At 43.6% G+C, this 15288-nt stretch overlaps 1 protein-coding gene across 4 annotated transcripts in view; it reads left to right on the top strand.

Annotated features, from left to right (window-relative positions):
* The window catches only part of HMCN1 (hemicentin 1), a 329394-nt gene that overhangs the window by 96321 nt on the left and 217785 nt on the right, over nt 1-15288 (top strand). For all 4 annotated transcript variants that reach the window (XR_014008183.1, XM_081194243.1, XM_081194242.1 and 1 more), the window contains 3 exons: nt 1995-2116; nt 5929-6204; nt 14115-14256. Coding sequence is in view for 3 of the 4 variants with exons in the window: in XM_081194243.1 (XP_081050369.1) it covers nt 1995-2116; nt 5929-6204; nt 14115-14256 (540 nt within the window). In the remaining variant the exon portion in view is untranslated. The remainder of the gene's footprint in view (nt 1-1994; nt 2117-5928; nt 6205-14114; nt 14257-15288) is intronic.

Genomic DNA, 15288 nt, shown 5'->3' with positions numbered 1-15288 from the left:
TCATCATTTCTTTAATTTGGTTTTCCTTCTTTGCATTGTAACCCAAACTGTTTTATTCTGTGAAGGAAGCTTTGCATTTTTCTCTCTGTGCAGTTCTCATGGGTCATTTTGTGACAGGGTTTAACTGTGGGTGGAAGCTTAGGACTATGGTTCAGGGATGCCTTCAGGATTTCCTCATGTATGTGGATTGGGGACCATGCATGAGAGCGTGCATACAATTTATTGGCAGAAACTGATTATTCACACAAATTTTGGGGCATGGGCATTCAGATTTTGGCTTATATCTTTTGATGCTTTTTTTTTAAAAAAACTGGAAGCTAAGAGTTCGGGTCCCCAGCTGGCCTTGCTCCGCTTCCCAAGCCAACCTTTTCTCCCCATCAGTTGGCAACAGAGGTGCAGTGTTTCTCAAACATGGGTTCCCAGCTGTTGCTAGCCTACAGCTCCCACCATCCCCAGCTAGCAGAACCCAGTGGTCTGGGATTATGGGAGTTACAGTCCAACAACAGCTGGGAACCCAATTTGGAGAAATATTGGCAGTGTAATAATAATATTAGAATATATAATAATTTGGGAAGCGGGTGGCGCTGTGGGTTAAACCACAGAGCCTAGGACTTGCCGATCAGAAGGTCGGCAGTTTGAATCCCTGCAATGGTGTGAGCTCCCGTTTCTCGGTCCCTGCTCCTGCCAACCTAGCAGTTTGAAAGCATACCAGTGCAAGTAGATAAATAGGTACCGCTCCGGCGGGAAGGTAAACGGCGTTTCCGTGTGCTGCTTTGGTTCACCAGAAGCGGCTTAGTCATGCTGGCCACATGACCTGGAAGCTGTACGCCGGCTCCCTTGGCCTATAGAGTGAGATGAGCGCACAACCCCAGAGTCAGTCACGACTGGACCTAATGGTCAGGGGTACCTTTACCTATATAATAATTTATTATTTGTATCCCACCCATCTGGCTGGGTTTCCCCAGGCACTCTGGGCGGCTTCCAACAAAGATTAAAAATACGTCATGTAGAACTGGCAAACAGGATGGAGCCACTGGGCTGTCCTAAGCCTTGAGTATAAATACCAGGATCTGGTCTCTAGAGCAGAAACTCTACTTGTATCTGGTCTATAGAGCAGTAGCTTCTCCTGTTGTTCTCTGGCTTCAGTCTCCAGTTCCTCCTGGACTAGTTTAGGGTACAGATACCCACAGCCACAGCTCAACATTGTAACTGCAGTGGGGAAGGGATGGAGGTTTACAAACTACAGCCTAACTTCTTTATCCTTCATTGCAAATCATTTATACGGGATGGAATTCGATATCGTGCTGTGATGAACAAGAATGTCAGTTTGCCAGACAGAACCATCCCCACTGTAATGATCTCTGGCAGGCAAGCAAACCCCAATAAGAATGTCTCTCTGGCAGTTTTATGTATGTTTATTTACAAAAAAAAACACATCCAGAGCACGGCTTCTTGCCTGTTCACATTTATGATAGTTGGTCAGTCTGAATCTTCACCCTCCCGCAGCAGGAAGGATGCCAAACTCCCACCTTTCCCCTCTTGCCCTTCCATTGCCCTCTGATCTTATCTAGTCACCTAGAATGGGAACTGAGACCTCTGCTTATCTACTGATTGTCTAGCAACTCTCTGGCTGTCTTCCAACTCTTCCTCTCCTTGAGATCTAACTGAGTCTTCCCCAGAAAGGGGGGTTGAACTGTCCTTTATTGACTCTGTCAGTCAGCTCTCATCTGCAGAGTCAGTCCCTCGGTCACTTAGTTCAATTTCTGAGTCTAACTCTTCCCCTGTGCTCTGGGGGGCCACATTCTTGACACCCACTCATCTCCCTCTGTGCTGGTCTGGGATTCTCCCAACCTTGCAAAGAATATTTCAAGGGGGAGGTGAGAGGAGGAGGGGAAGTCCCATTGCCTGCGTGGAAGACCCTACACTGGGCTTCCACTGACAGGGCTTATTAGGTGAATCCCAGTGTTGTTTATTATTATTATTATTTATTACAGAGACTCTGCTAATGTGAACTGGGAGATCGCTAAGGTGTCTCTGCCGGATGAAGGTTACTACGAATGTATTGCCAGCAGCAGTGCAGGAACTGGCCGTGCACAGACATTTCTAGACGTGTCAGGTTAGTGACGTTTACTATCTCATTTCCAGAGGGATCCATTTCACTCCCAATTTGTGGAGATTTGATTCTGCAAAACAAACCTGATGACATTTTAATGAATTCCAGGTTGTGTAGCGAATATGCAACCCAACAAAAGATAAAGGACTGCTTGGACGACTGCGTAATTAACTTAATGAAATTCACTACTGCGGGATGCAGCCATGGCCACTGTCTTAGACAGCCTTTGAAAAATAGAATTAGGCGAATTATAAGAACACAAGGAGATCCCTGCTGGATCAGGCCAGGAGGCAGAACTGTGGGGGGAGGTCTCCAGCTAATTAATTCCCACCCCCTGATATAAAACTCAGCCAGTTCCTTCAGGATCCTGCTAATATATTAATATATATATACACACACACACACACACACACACACACACACACACACACACACACAGTGGTACCTTGGTTTACAAACTTAATCCGTACCGGAAGTCCGTTCTTAAACTGAAACCGTTCTTAAACCAAGGCGTGCTTTCCCCAATGAGGCTTCCTGCCGCCGGTACCCTTCCACTGTTCAGCTTCCGTTCTTAGACCGAGGTAAAGTTCGCAAACTGGGACACTACTTCTGGTTTTGCGGACTTCATAAACCGAATCGTTCATAAAGGGAGCTGTTCTTAAACCGAGGTACCACTGTACAGTGGTACCTCGGGTTACAGACGCTTCAGGTTACAGACTCCGCTAACCCAGAAATAGTAGCTCGGGTTAAGAACTTTGCTTCAGGATGAGAACAGAAATTGTGCAGCGGTGGTGTGGTGGCAGCAGGAGGCCCCATTAGCTAAAGTGGTGCTTCAGGTTAAGAACAGTTTCAGGTTAAGAACGGACCTCCAGAATGAATTAAGTTCTTAATCTGAGGTACCACTGTATTTACATTTAGCCTCTCTGCTGCAGGAGCACTATCCGTGGTCCTGAAACCCACACCTTAATCTCTCTCCAAGGTGCTGACATTTATTTATTGCCTCCCTTTGCTTGAGCAATCACCTCTCCTAGGTGGTGGGCATCTCTGCAGATCACAACATAAATTGATCGTTATGAAAACTTCACCCCCCACAGGAACTTGCAAATGCAATAGCTATTAGCTCTGTTAGCTGAACTTCCCTCCATATGTTCAGAGGCGTTATGCTTCTGAACACCGGTTGTTGAGGACCTAAGGTATACTTATTTTAGATGGCTGTTTCAGATCACATGTGATAATTCCTCCAGAGCAGCTGTTTCTTTGGCCACCTTAACCGGGATCCTTGTCTGGGATGAAGTTGAAGTCTTCATGTAAGGAGTGACATCAATGGGTGCCTGTCCTGCCACATGCATTATACTCATTGACAGGAAATAGGTTCAGAAGCCATTTCTTGGCTCACTAAAATCTGGTTCTCCTGCTCGACTTCTTTGGTATGGTAACTTCCCTGTTTGAGAACCAGAACCTGCCTGTTTGCTGGAAGGTACAGTAAGTGTTTGCAGGAATATCCACTCAGTCAACATCCAGAAGTTTAACCACTTCAGTGAACCATATATCGATGAAGGCTATTTTTTTATCCTTGCATATAATTCCAAATACATTAAATGAATATCACTATAAATAAGGATGCTGTCTAGACAGCATCTTAAAAAGCAGAGACATCACCTTGCCAACAAAGGTCCGTATAGTTAAAGCTATGGTTTTCCCAGTAGTGATGTATGGAAGTGAGAGCTGGACCATAAAGAAGGCTGATCGCCGAAGAATTGATGCTTTTGAATTATGGTGCTGGAGGAGACTCTTGAGAGTCCCATGGACTGCAAGAAGATCAAACCTATCCATTCTTAAGGAAATCAGCCCTGAGTGCTCACTGGAAGGACAGATCCTGAAGCTGAGACTCCAATACTTTGGCCCCCTCATGAGAAGAGAAGACTCCCTGGAAAAGACCCTGATGTTGGGAAAGATGGAGGGCACAAGGAGAAGGGGACAACAGAGGATGAGATGGTTGGACAGTGTTCTCGAAGCTACCAGCATGAGTTTGACCAAACTGCGGGAGGCAGTGGAAGACAGGAGTGCCTGGCGTGCTCTGGTCCATAGGGTCACGAAGAGTTGGACACGACTAAACGACTAAATAACAACAACAAATAAATAAGGAGGTGTTCTGAAAGCAACCATAGGATTGAGGCTTTCATTATATGATATACGATTTCTCAACCGACAAAGAAAATAAGTTTAACAGTTAAAAAAAACCACATTGACTCCAAATATAATAGTCAAAGAGGCAAGGTCAGCTCAATATTGTTCAACGGGAGTTTTAACATATGGTCGAAATGTCTATAAATGTCTCAGAAGAATTCAGAGTCAAAGGAACTCTGTTATGCAAAGATAAATGTGGACTTGTAAATCAGTGCTGGCATGAACATTCCTGTGTCCTTACAGGGTCTGTTTAGTTTTAGGAACTGTAAATCTTTCTAAAGGCAACTCATAAGAAAGAATGAATGTGAAATAATAAAGTTTTTACAGATTTTTTTTTGTTTTCATAACTAAAACTAGAAACCAAGAGCTAGATATATACCCTTGCCACTCTCCCAGGATAATCTTTCTTCCCAACTTACATTTTACATTTTATTAGACTCTCTGACACAGTGGATCAGAAATTATTCTTGCCCTTAATTATATGAAATGGCTGAAATCTGGTCAACATTCTTCCATGGCAGAAACAACAAACATTTGAAGCATTTATTCCCCAACCCTTGCAATATTAAAGCTGAAAATGTCATATGGCTTGTTAACTCATGTACTTTTACTACCTCAGCGTGCTCTGAGTGTGAGGAAGATTTGCCTGGAAGTAAACCAGCTGTTAGTCTTTGCTATTCATAAAAATGTAAAGGGTAGTTGAAAATGATTTCCAAATCGTGCTCTGAGGAAATATAAAACTGTGTCAAGAATGCTGGCTCTGGTCTCAAAATAATGTATGCCCATTGATAAAGCACATATTTTGTAAGGGAAATGCTGTTTTATTTGCACAGCATGTTAAGAGTTTTTCTAACATTCCTAATTTGAGGGTTGGGAATGAGAAGAATTAGTTGTTGTCTTCATCCAACCCTCCTTCCCCCAACATCAGTAGAGGAATAGGACTAAAAATCTAAGATATGAAACCTTCATCCATCATTAAATCCAGGATGTGGGGATGTGGAGCTCATATTCTGACATTTTTAAAGATGCATGGCAAGAAACATGTTTTCCCTTTCAAGGGAATAACAAATAAGAGAAACACTTGCAAAAATCCTTTTCTGCACAAGGGCTTGGTTTTTATTCCATGTGGATTACCAACAAAATGAAGATCTGTTCTCAGACAATTATACTCTCGCTGGATCCATTTGCGTGGAGCCCTGTTCCATGGCATGCTTAGTCTCCTTTGTAATCCATCCTTAAGAACTGCACCAATAATAATAATAATAATAATAATAATAGTAATAATAATAATAATTTATTACCCACCCATCTGGCTGGGTTTCCCCAGCCACATGAACATGTTGGGATGAAACATAATCCTGTTTCCCCCTGAACAAGTAATTACCGTATTTTTCTGTGTATAACACGCCCCCATGTATAAGACACCCCCTATATTGGGGGACTCAAAATTAAGAAAATGGGGGGAGATTGCCCCCGTATATAAGACTCCCCCCTTTTAACATTATTTTAAAGTAAAAAAAACCCTAATCTTATACACGGAAAAGTATGCTAATCACTGCTTTGCCTTCTCTTTCCTGGTGTATTGAACTTGTGAAAAAAATTCCCTATTCTTGTTTTACTCTCTGCAGAACCTCCACCTATCGTACAGGTTCCTAATAACGTCACCGTCACTCCTGGCAATCGAGCCGTGTTGACATGCTTAACCGTGAGCACAGTGCGCTACAATCTCACTTGGCACAGAAACAACAGAGACGTCAAGCTGTTTGAGCCCTCCAGGGTCCGAATGATGAGCAACCTCTCACTGGAAGTCAAGGCAGTCAAACTCTCGGATGCCGGCGAGTACAGTTGCTTGGCTTCCAACGAAGGTGGCTCCACTGTGGCTTCTGTCTTCCTTACAGTGCAAGGTAACAGGAAAATGTTCTCCTCTCCCCCCATTTTTGGAAAAAAAGACAACATGCTACATATTTTCCTGATTGTGGAATGCTCTCCCCAGAGAAGTTCACCTGGTGCCATCATGACATGCCTTTAGACCCCAGGCAAAAACATTCCTCTTTACCCAGGCCTATGGTTGTTAATTAGGACACGGGTGGCGCTGTGGTCTAAACCACTGAGCCTCTTGGACTTGCCGATCAGAAGGTCGGCGGTTGCCGATCAGAAGGTCGGCCTGTGAAAGTGTAGGGAAGAACGCTGTTATTAACTATTTTATTACTTGACTGTCTGTCAGTATTTGTATTTTTATTATTATGTTTTTCTTATTGATGTTTTGCAATGTGTTTCTAATGCCCTGAGATCTTTTGATAAAGAGTGGCATATAAATCAAATTAATAATAATTATTTCCCCACTTTCTTTTGATGTCTTCTTTTCTGCCTCCGCGGCACTGCGGCTTTTTGTGTGATTTGATAAGCTCAGATAGTGTTTTTCTGCATTCCTCCAACTTATATGTGCGATTTAAAAACTCTTATGTATATTCTATGTTTCTACTTTTCCCCCAAGCGATGATGGCGATATTCCTCCACATTCAGCTGCTGGGTGACCTTGGGCTAGTCACACTTCTCTGAAGTCTCTCAGCCCCACTCACCTCACAGAGTGTTTGTTGTGGGGGAGGAAGGGAAAGGAGATTGTTAGCCGCTTTGAGACTCCATAGGGTAGTGATAAAGCGGGATATCAAATCCAAACTCTTTTTCTTCTTCTTCAAAGTATAGGCATTCACAGCTTTCTCTTTTAAAAATATAAAGTAGTTGTGATTTAGATGTGATTCCTGTATGGCAGGGGGGTTGGACTAGATGATCCTATAAGTCTTTTCGAACTCTATAATTCTATGATTCTGTAAAATGGAGGCTCACATTCACTGCCTTCCATTCTCTTGAGGTGATTATGTAGGATTCATTGGGGGTAGCTTTTAAAAATATGATGGATCGTAGGACAATCTTTGTAATTCAGTTCTGTCCCCCCCCCCCATTTACCGCGCGTGCATTCTGCCCTTGCTCCAAGAAGTTGTCTGCTTTTATCAGTTTTGTTTTAACAAAATGAAAAGGCTCAGAAATCAAAATAGGACACAGCTGCCTTTTTCAGTGGGAAGCTTGAAAGGAATTTTAAAAGAATAATATTTGGCTATGAAAAGGGACGAGCTTGACAGCAGAGCCCTTCTTATTAACTGAAAGGGAGTTCGTCAGGGGAGAAGCGAATATTTTGCCAAGACTGCGTACTTTACAGCTTTTTGTTCAATACCTGCATTTTCCTTTCCTTTCGTGTTCTCCTCCTTTATAGGAACAGGAAATGCTCTCAGAGCAGCCCTTACTTATTTAAAAGCTGCTATCCTGAAATACAAACCCACTCCTAAATTAGTGGATCTACAAAGATGTCTGGAGGCCCTGTGGTTGCTAATTATTGTTCACAGCAGGCTTCAATGGTGATCATTAAGTGCCTTTTTGAAGTTTGCCTCTTCCACAGGAAATGCGGGATTGCGGAGGAAGAGGCAAAGACGAAGGGGTATTTCTAATCCTTCTAGTAAACATTCTCTTCTGGGATCAATTACTTACCTATGTGAAAGAGCAAGGAAAAAACCTAAACAAAATATATACCCACTGTTAAAACAGCTAGTTGTGGGTGTCATTTGGAGAGAGGGATGGAGGGACACCAGCCATCCTGCTATTATTTCAGGCCATACATAATTATGCTTCATGAGCACCTACATCTCTGGCCAGTTGTGTACGCTAAGTGTCTAGTGCAGATGTTTTCAACCTTTTTGAGTCCAGGGCTCCCTTGACTAACTACATTCTGTTGTAAACAAAAATCACCCTTTTCCCTTATGGGGTATCCAAGAGCCCATATAGAGTCCTTACATTAGGTTCCCTATTGGTAGGAGAAAATAACAGAGGCCAACCAGAGAATATTGAGAAGCAAAGCAGCTAGTAAGCTTGATCTTTATTGATCTGTTGCAACAGGGTGCTTCCCTCACCCACAGGAGAGGAGGAGGAACCCAGAAAAATGGCGCACAATGCCTTATAAAGACTTTTGAAATTGCCACCCTGTAGATCAAGACCACCCCCAGAAACATCATACATACATCACAGAAGGGGTGTAACGTAAGACCACCCCCCAGATACATCATACCTACATCACAGAAAGGCGGTCTAAAACAGAAATTTTGAGTGTTGTTTTTCTCCTATTGTTGTTTATCTCCTGTCTGGCAGGTTACTTGATTGGATTTCCTGGGGAGCCTGGCTAGTCTTTTGTAATGATAAATACTTAGTTCCTGGGCCAGGTCACAGGCTCACACCCAATTCATATCTTAAATGTGCCCTTAAGACAGGATTTGTGAGGAAAGAGACAATGGGAGGTTTCCCACTTTGACCTTACAGAGAAGACATTTGCTCAGTTTAGGAATGAAAATGGATCCAGGTCAGTCTTCCTGTGTTGATCTATGTACATGCTTGGTTGGTACACTTATGAACATTACCATATATCTAAGAGCAGAAAATTCCTATCACAGTTCTTTCTGCAGCACCCCTGCGGGGCTCAGGAGCCCAGTTATGTCACCCTTGCCTGCAGAGCTGGCAGCCTCTCGGCCTTTTTCAAACACCCTCCCTCCTGAAGTGTTCACTCAGCCCCCTCTTCTCTCCCCTCTCCTTGGGAGTCCTCTGGGCAGCCGTAGCTTCTGCCCCAGTTTCTGAGCTGCCACTCTGCCCCACAGAGAGGTGCCTTCTCACATTGCCCCACAGGGGCCTGGGAAGCACTCCCTGGCCAGCCCCAAAGGCACCATTCGCCTGGGGAGCCTATAGCCAGGGCTGCTGTAACAAACAGCTGTGCAGGCTCTTGGGAAGCAGAGGTGAGAGAGGGAAGGAAAGAGGGACAGAGGCCGGGAAGAAGAAGAAGAAGAGTTTGGATTTGATATCCCACTTTATCACTACCTTAAGGAGTCTCAGAGGGACGCGGGTGGCGCTGTGGGTTAAACCACAGAGCCTAGGACTTGCCGATCAGAAGGTCGGCGGTTCGAATCCCCGCGATGGGGTGAGCTCCCGATGCTCGGTCCCTGCTCCTGCCAAGCTAGCAGTTCCAAAGCACATCAAAGTGCAAGTAGATAAATAGGTACCGCTCCGGCGGGAAGGTAAACGGCGTTTCCGTGCACTGCTCTGGTTCGCCAGAAGCAGCTTAGTCATGCTGGCCACATGACCCGGAAGCTGTACGCTGGCTCCCTCGGCCAATAAAGCAAGATGAGCGCCGCAACCCCAGAGTCGGTCACGACTGGACTTAATGGTCAGGGGTCCCTTTACCTTTACCTAAGGAGTCTCAGAGCGGCTAACATTCTCCTTTCCCTTCCTCCCCCACAACAAACACTCTGTGAGGTGAGTGGGGCTGAGAGACTTCAAAGAAGCGTGCCTGGCCCAAGGTCACCCAGCAGCTGCATGTGGAGGAGCGGGGATGCGAACCCGGTTCACCAGATTATGAGTCTATCGCTCTTAAACCACACTGGCTCTCTCCTGCAGCACTCCTGACCATCATTCAAGGCACCCCAGGTTGAAAACCACTGGTCTAGTGGGATCTGTAACCAAATGGATTTCTGTGCTGCATATGCAAAATCATAAAACCCCATTACTTCATGAAGGGTACATTTTGCCTGGTGATGACATGAAAAGTGTGCAAGTTACAGGAAACCAGGCAGAGGGCCTTCTCGGTAGTGGCACCCGCCCTGTGGAACGCCCTCCCACCAGATGTCAAAGAAATAAACAACTACCAAACTTTTAGAAGACATCTGAAGGCAGGCCTGTTTAGGGAAACTTTTAATGTTTGATGCATTACTGGATTTTAATATTTTGTTGGAAGCCCCCCAGAGTGGCTGGGGAAGCCCAGCCAGAAGGGCGGGGTATAAATAATAAATTATTATTATATTATTATTATAGTTGTAAGATAGGAAATCACAACAAATGATCTTAAATAGCGGGACAAAGAGCAGGAGGGGCACAGCAGCGAGGCTGACGCAGTGCAAACACGCAGGTGGAGCCAATTTGGTGCGGCTGTCGCCTTTGCACCATGCTGACCTTGCTGCCACATCCCTCCTCTCTTTATCCCAGTGCTGACTTCACCTTTAATGGAACTTACAGTGCAATGCTATGTATTCAGAAGTGAGTCCCACTGAGTTCAGTGAGATAAGCATACATAGGATTCCAGCCCTTAGTGTGGTTAAGCATTATTAAACTGAACAGAAGTGTAACATGCAATTAGACCTCACTTGAACTCCTGACTGTAAATTCTGCTTTAACTGTACTGCGCCTGGAATCTTTCTAAATGTGTTTGCCTTGCTTCTGCTAACGAATGAAGCTTGAATATTGCAACAAAACACTTAACACTGAGCTACAGAAAATCCAGTACATATTGATGAAGTATGAACCAAGGTAATATGTGCCAGACAACGTTTTCGCGTTGGAAAATGTACTGCATGTGTTTATGTAAATACCCGTTTTTCCTAGGAATTGGTTCAACAAGGTTCCATTCCAGGAACAAAGCAGAAATAAATAAGGAGGGAATGTATTGTATCTGCCTAATTCTGCCCTTTTGGATCTCCTTCAAGCAAGCAGTGGAATTTAAAAAACCACACAAATCAAAATGAAAATTCTGTGTTGATCTTCTTGTAATTCTTGTACTATATGCAGTCCTAGTGCTAAATGTATCATGGATTTCAGTTTTAACTATCGGTTTTCAGGGAACAAAATGGATGATAAATAACTTTTACTAATCACATATCTCAAGGCCTCACAAGATATCAGAACCGTTAGTCTATGCCAAAGTTCTGCTCCAAAACAATTTCATTTTTATCAGGGTGGACCTTATGCTCCAAATGGGTACATTCCATTCTCAAGTAGTACATAGAGTGTGCTTAACCTTCATCCAAAATTGGGGAAAAAATAACACTAACATTTTTTGGGGGGTGTTTTATACCCCAACAAGATCTCAAATGTAATGGGGTGGTGGGTTTAGAATAATATACCGTATTTTTTGCACCATAACACTCACTTTTTTCCTCCTAAAAAGTAAGGGGAAATGTCTGTGAGTGTTATGGAGGGAATACCTACGGGTGGCATGCCTACGGATTTTCCTCCTCTAAAAACTACGTGCGTGTTATGGTCGGGTGCGTGTTATAGAGCGAAAAATACGGTAGATAATATTTGTGTCAGATGATATGTGCTTGACAATACCCAAGCACCCAGAGCCAGAAAACACTTATTCAGAGGAGGTAGAATTTGTGCAGAAAACATTTGCACCTGCATATTGAGTAAATGCCACAATTTATGTTCCTTTAATAAGCTATGATTTTTCCCCACAATTACAAACAACAAAAACTATCTTTTAGTCAACTTTGGGCAAATCCTTCCAAATGAGGCCTGCTCAGATGATACCAGAGGCAGGTGGCGCTGTGGTCTAAACCACTGAGCCTCTTGGGCTAGCCAATTAGGAGGTCAGCGGTTCGAATCCGGTTTGAACCTAGCAGTTGAAAAGCACGCCAGTGCAAGTAGATAAATAGGTACCGCTGCGGCGGGAAGGCAAACGGCATTCCCATGCTCTCTGGTTTCTGCCACGGTGTCCCGTTGCACCAGAAGCAGTTCAGTCCTGCTGGCCACATTTCCTGGAAAGCTGTCTGTGGACAAACTCTGGCTCGCTCGGCCTGAAAGTGAGATGAGCGCCGCAACCCCATAGTCACCTTTGACTGGACTTAACCGTCCAGGGGTCCTTTACCTTTTCTGAAAGCAGGAACTACACGGCGCTTATCCTTGTGGGAAGCACTTTCTGTGAGGCAATAGCAATGGCCATTTGAGACTGTCGATTTACCCTTTGAGAACTTTCAAATTACGACATGAGTGCTACTTCATGCAAACAGATCCCCACACCTTTCCTGTTTGCTTTTTGTTTCTGAGGTACTAAAAGCCCAAATGTCTTTTTTAAACTTTGGCAAGGCAAGTTTGCTTCAAGGGGGAAAGCACAGGGCAGCTATAACTTTGGTTCCACTATCTCCCTCTCCGGGATCATCAAGAACAAAATGGAGGCCATTTTTACTCTCTCTTTGTGTTTGTGTGTAAACCCCCCAAAATCAAAATATTTCGGGTGAAAGATTACCCCAGAGGCACGCTGGGCATTTGGGAAAAGGTGGCAATGTTGTTCGTGGAATGTGAGGCGTTTTCCACCCTTCATGAAGAAAGCAAACTTTCCATGAGAGAAAAACATCCCCATTGAGTCTTTGTCCTTGTTGTGTCACTGGCTACTGCTGGGACAGAAAACAAAGCTGGTAATTGCTGCCAGATGTCATCTTGCAGCATGCTTTGTTGACTTACCACGGGACAAACCCCTATAATGTGCAAAATGTGTTTCTTAATCCATTATTTCTGAGTACCTCCTTCACTACGTAATAGAATAACAGGGTATTGTCAGAAGTGGTGATTTTCAGGCACAGTGTGTCCTCCCATTTGAGCCAATCTCAGTTTCCTAAAGTCAACAAAAGAGTAGATCTTCTTCAAACCTGCAAAGCTTTTAAAGCATCCTCCAGTCTGTTTTGGCAACATTTAAAATGTTTTAAAAATAGCCCCGGCAGCTTTCCACATGGCAAAACATCTCAAAACAGTTCTGCCATATACATGGAATATATAAACTCTCTGGATTTGATTCCAGTCCAACTTGATTAGTCTGTCAGTTATGTCTTTCCTCTCACCATTTGTAGAGCAATTTAAAACTGCTTTGTGCTTTACACAGCATGCAAATCACGTTTACTGTAGCTTTTTAAAAACAACAACACATTTTGTTAATTTTCACAAATTTCACATAAAATTCCGATACATAATAAATTTTCCTTTCATTTTATTGACTTCCCATCCCATTTTCCATGGTGACTTTTTTATTCTACCCCCTTGCTGCACTCTTTTCTATAATAAACATAGTGAAATAATCTCTAATTCTTTCTGTTATTCACAGTTCAAATCCTGCTCACGAATCGATCATATTATAACAATTTTCTAAATAGTGCAAAAAAGACTTCCATTCTTTCCTAAACATTGTTAAATTTGCTTATTTTAGCCATTAGCTTTGCTGATTCAGCATAGCCCATCACTTCGCTTATCAGTTCTTTGCTATTTTTATGATACGCTGATGTTTCCTGCAGCAAGCACATAAAACTAGTCTATTAAAGCACCAGAAGCAAGCCTTTGCATTTATGCGCCAATGGTTTTGCAATATCGCCATACCAATGTCCTTGTTTAGAAAGAAAAGATAACAATCTGCTGAAATGTGAAAAGAAATGGTGGAAAGCTGATACTCTGAGGTCTTTATTGTATGTTCCCAATGGAAAAGCCATTTGGAATTTAGGAAGCAGAATTCTTCCCTAAAAACTTGTTTCTTTTGGCATTAGCGCCAACTAATTGTGGAGGGGACTCTCAGCTGAATCTCAAGTTGCAAAGAATAGCTCAAGAAACAAATCGCAATAATCCCATTGTGTTGTGTTTATGTGTTGGAGTTTTCAAGATGATGGTCCAGCAGATAATGCCAATGTTGCAACGCTAGAGGACATGTTTATACGTGTAAAAGCCTAGGCTCAACACCTGCAAATCATGCAGCACTGTTTGCTCTTTGGCCGATAAGGAGAATTTATTGAGTTAGCTTGACTACTGATCTGACTCAGAGCTACTAATATGATAAAGCTATTCCTGGATTTGTACCACTTCAGAATGTTGATGAGGGGGGAGTCATGTAAAAGCTCCCTGTCTACAGATGTCCGGTAGTAAGATAATGTTTGAAAAGCCATAATAATTTGTGTTTCATTTTATGTAACAGAACCACCCAAGGCTGTTGTCTCGCCCAAGAACCAGTCATTTACTGAAGGATCTGAGGTCTCCATTGGTTGTTCTGCAACTGGCTATCCAAAGCCAACAGTCGTGTGGACACACAATGATATGTTTCTCATGGGCTCCCACAGGTGTGTGCATATCTTTTTACCCATATCCTTGTCTTCAGAGGGTGTGTGTGTGTGTGTGTGTGTGTGTGTGTGTGTGTAGGGGGTGATCATGAAACATCCTTGACAGAAAATGTTGCATTGTGAAATCTGATGAACGAAGGCCCTTGTTTGATCCTGCAGCCATCTTCTGAGGCCCTTATTTGTGCGCCTCCTCCCCAGGAGTTTCAGAGGTTGCCAACATGAGTTTAGGCTTTTTCAATGGCAGCCCCCACTTACGGAATGCTCTCTCATCTTGCAACATCTTTAATTTGAAGGGTGTTATTGTGGCCTCTTTTACTGTTCAGTTGGGCTGTGCCTTTTTTAACGATTCGTTTATCATGACTACTTCTGTCATGTTGCATTTATGTGTTCTTTTCATGTTGCAAGCCACCTTGAGAGCATGGCTTAAACTGTGGAAAGGCATTGCATACAAATAAAATTATGTAGTTAGTGAGGTGGGATCTGTAAGTCCTGGCTTTTATCTTTATACCGTAGCTGTATTTTTAGGTTTATTTTATTGGGCATTCTTAATCATTCTTAAAGTGGCATTGGTACACTCTGTGAGCAATTAGCAAATATAACAAATAAATAAATTCCCCTATTTCAGATAATGCTGGCTTGCCAAAAAGCACTGAATTACAGGAAGGGTGCTACCTGAATTCCATGAAGGGTTATACCAGACGTAGGCAACCTAAGGCCCATGGGCCACACGGGGGTCGTTTAACTGGCCCACAAGCTGCCCCCGAATCGAGCCGCCCACTCAGCGTGTCCCAACGCACTGCGCTAAAGCAGCGCAGCATGGGGACTCACTTCCGCTGTGCCGGAAATTGCGTCTGCGCAGACACCGAAAATCGCCTCTGTTCAGAAGCAGACGCCGGAAATTGTGGGTGCGCACGTGATGCAATCCACAGAGTGATCTTTGCTGGAGTGAACTGGCCCAGGCGAGGTAAACCTTGCCGACTGGTGGGTTATACTGATCACCTCTCTCTCCTTGCATACTAGTGTTCCACTGGC

The sequence above is a fragment of the Podarcis bocagei genome, assembly GCF_964188305.1.
Source record: "Podarcis bocagei genome assembly, chromosome: 5".
NCBI classification, from domain to species: domain Eukaryota; kingdom Metazoa; phylum Chordata; class Lepidosauria; order Squamata; family Lacertidae; genus Podarcis; species Podarcis bocagei.
Note: the sequence above shows the minus strand (reverse complement) of the source record. Positions and strands in the feature narration are given on the sequence as shown.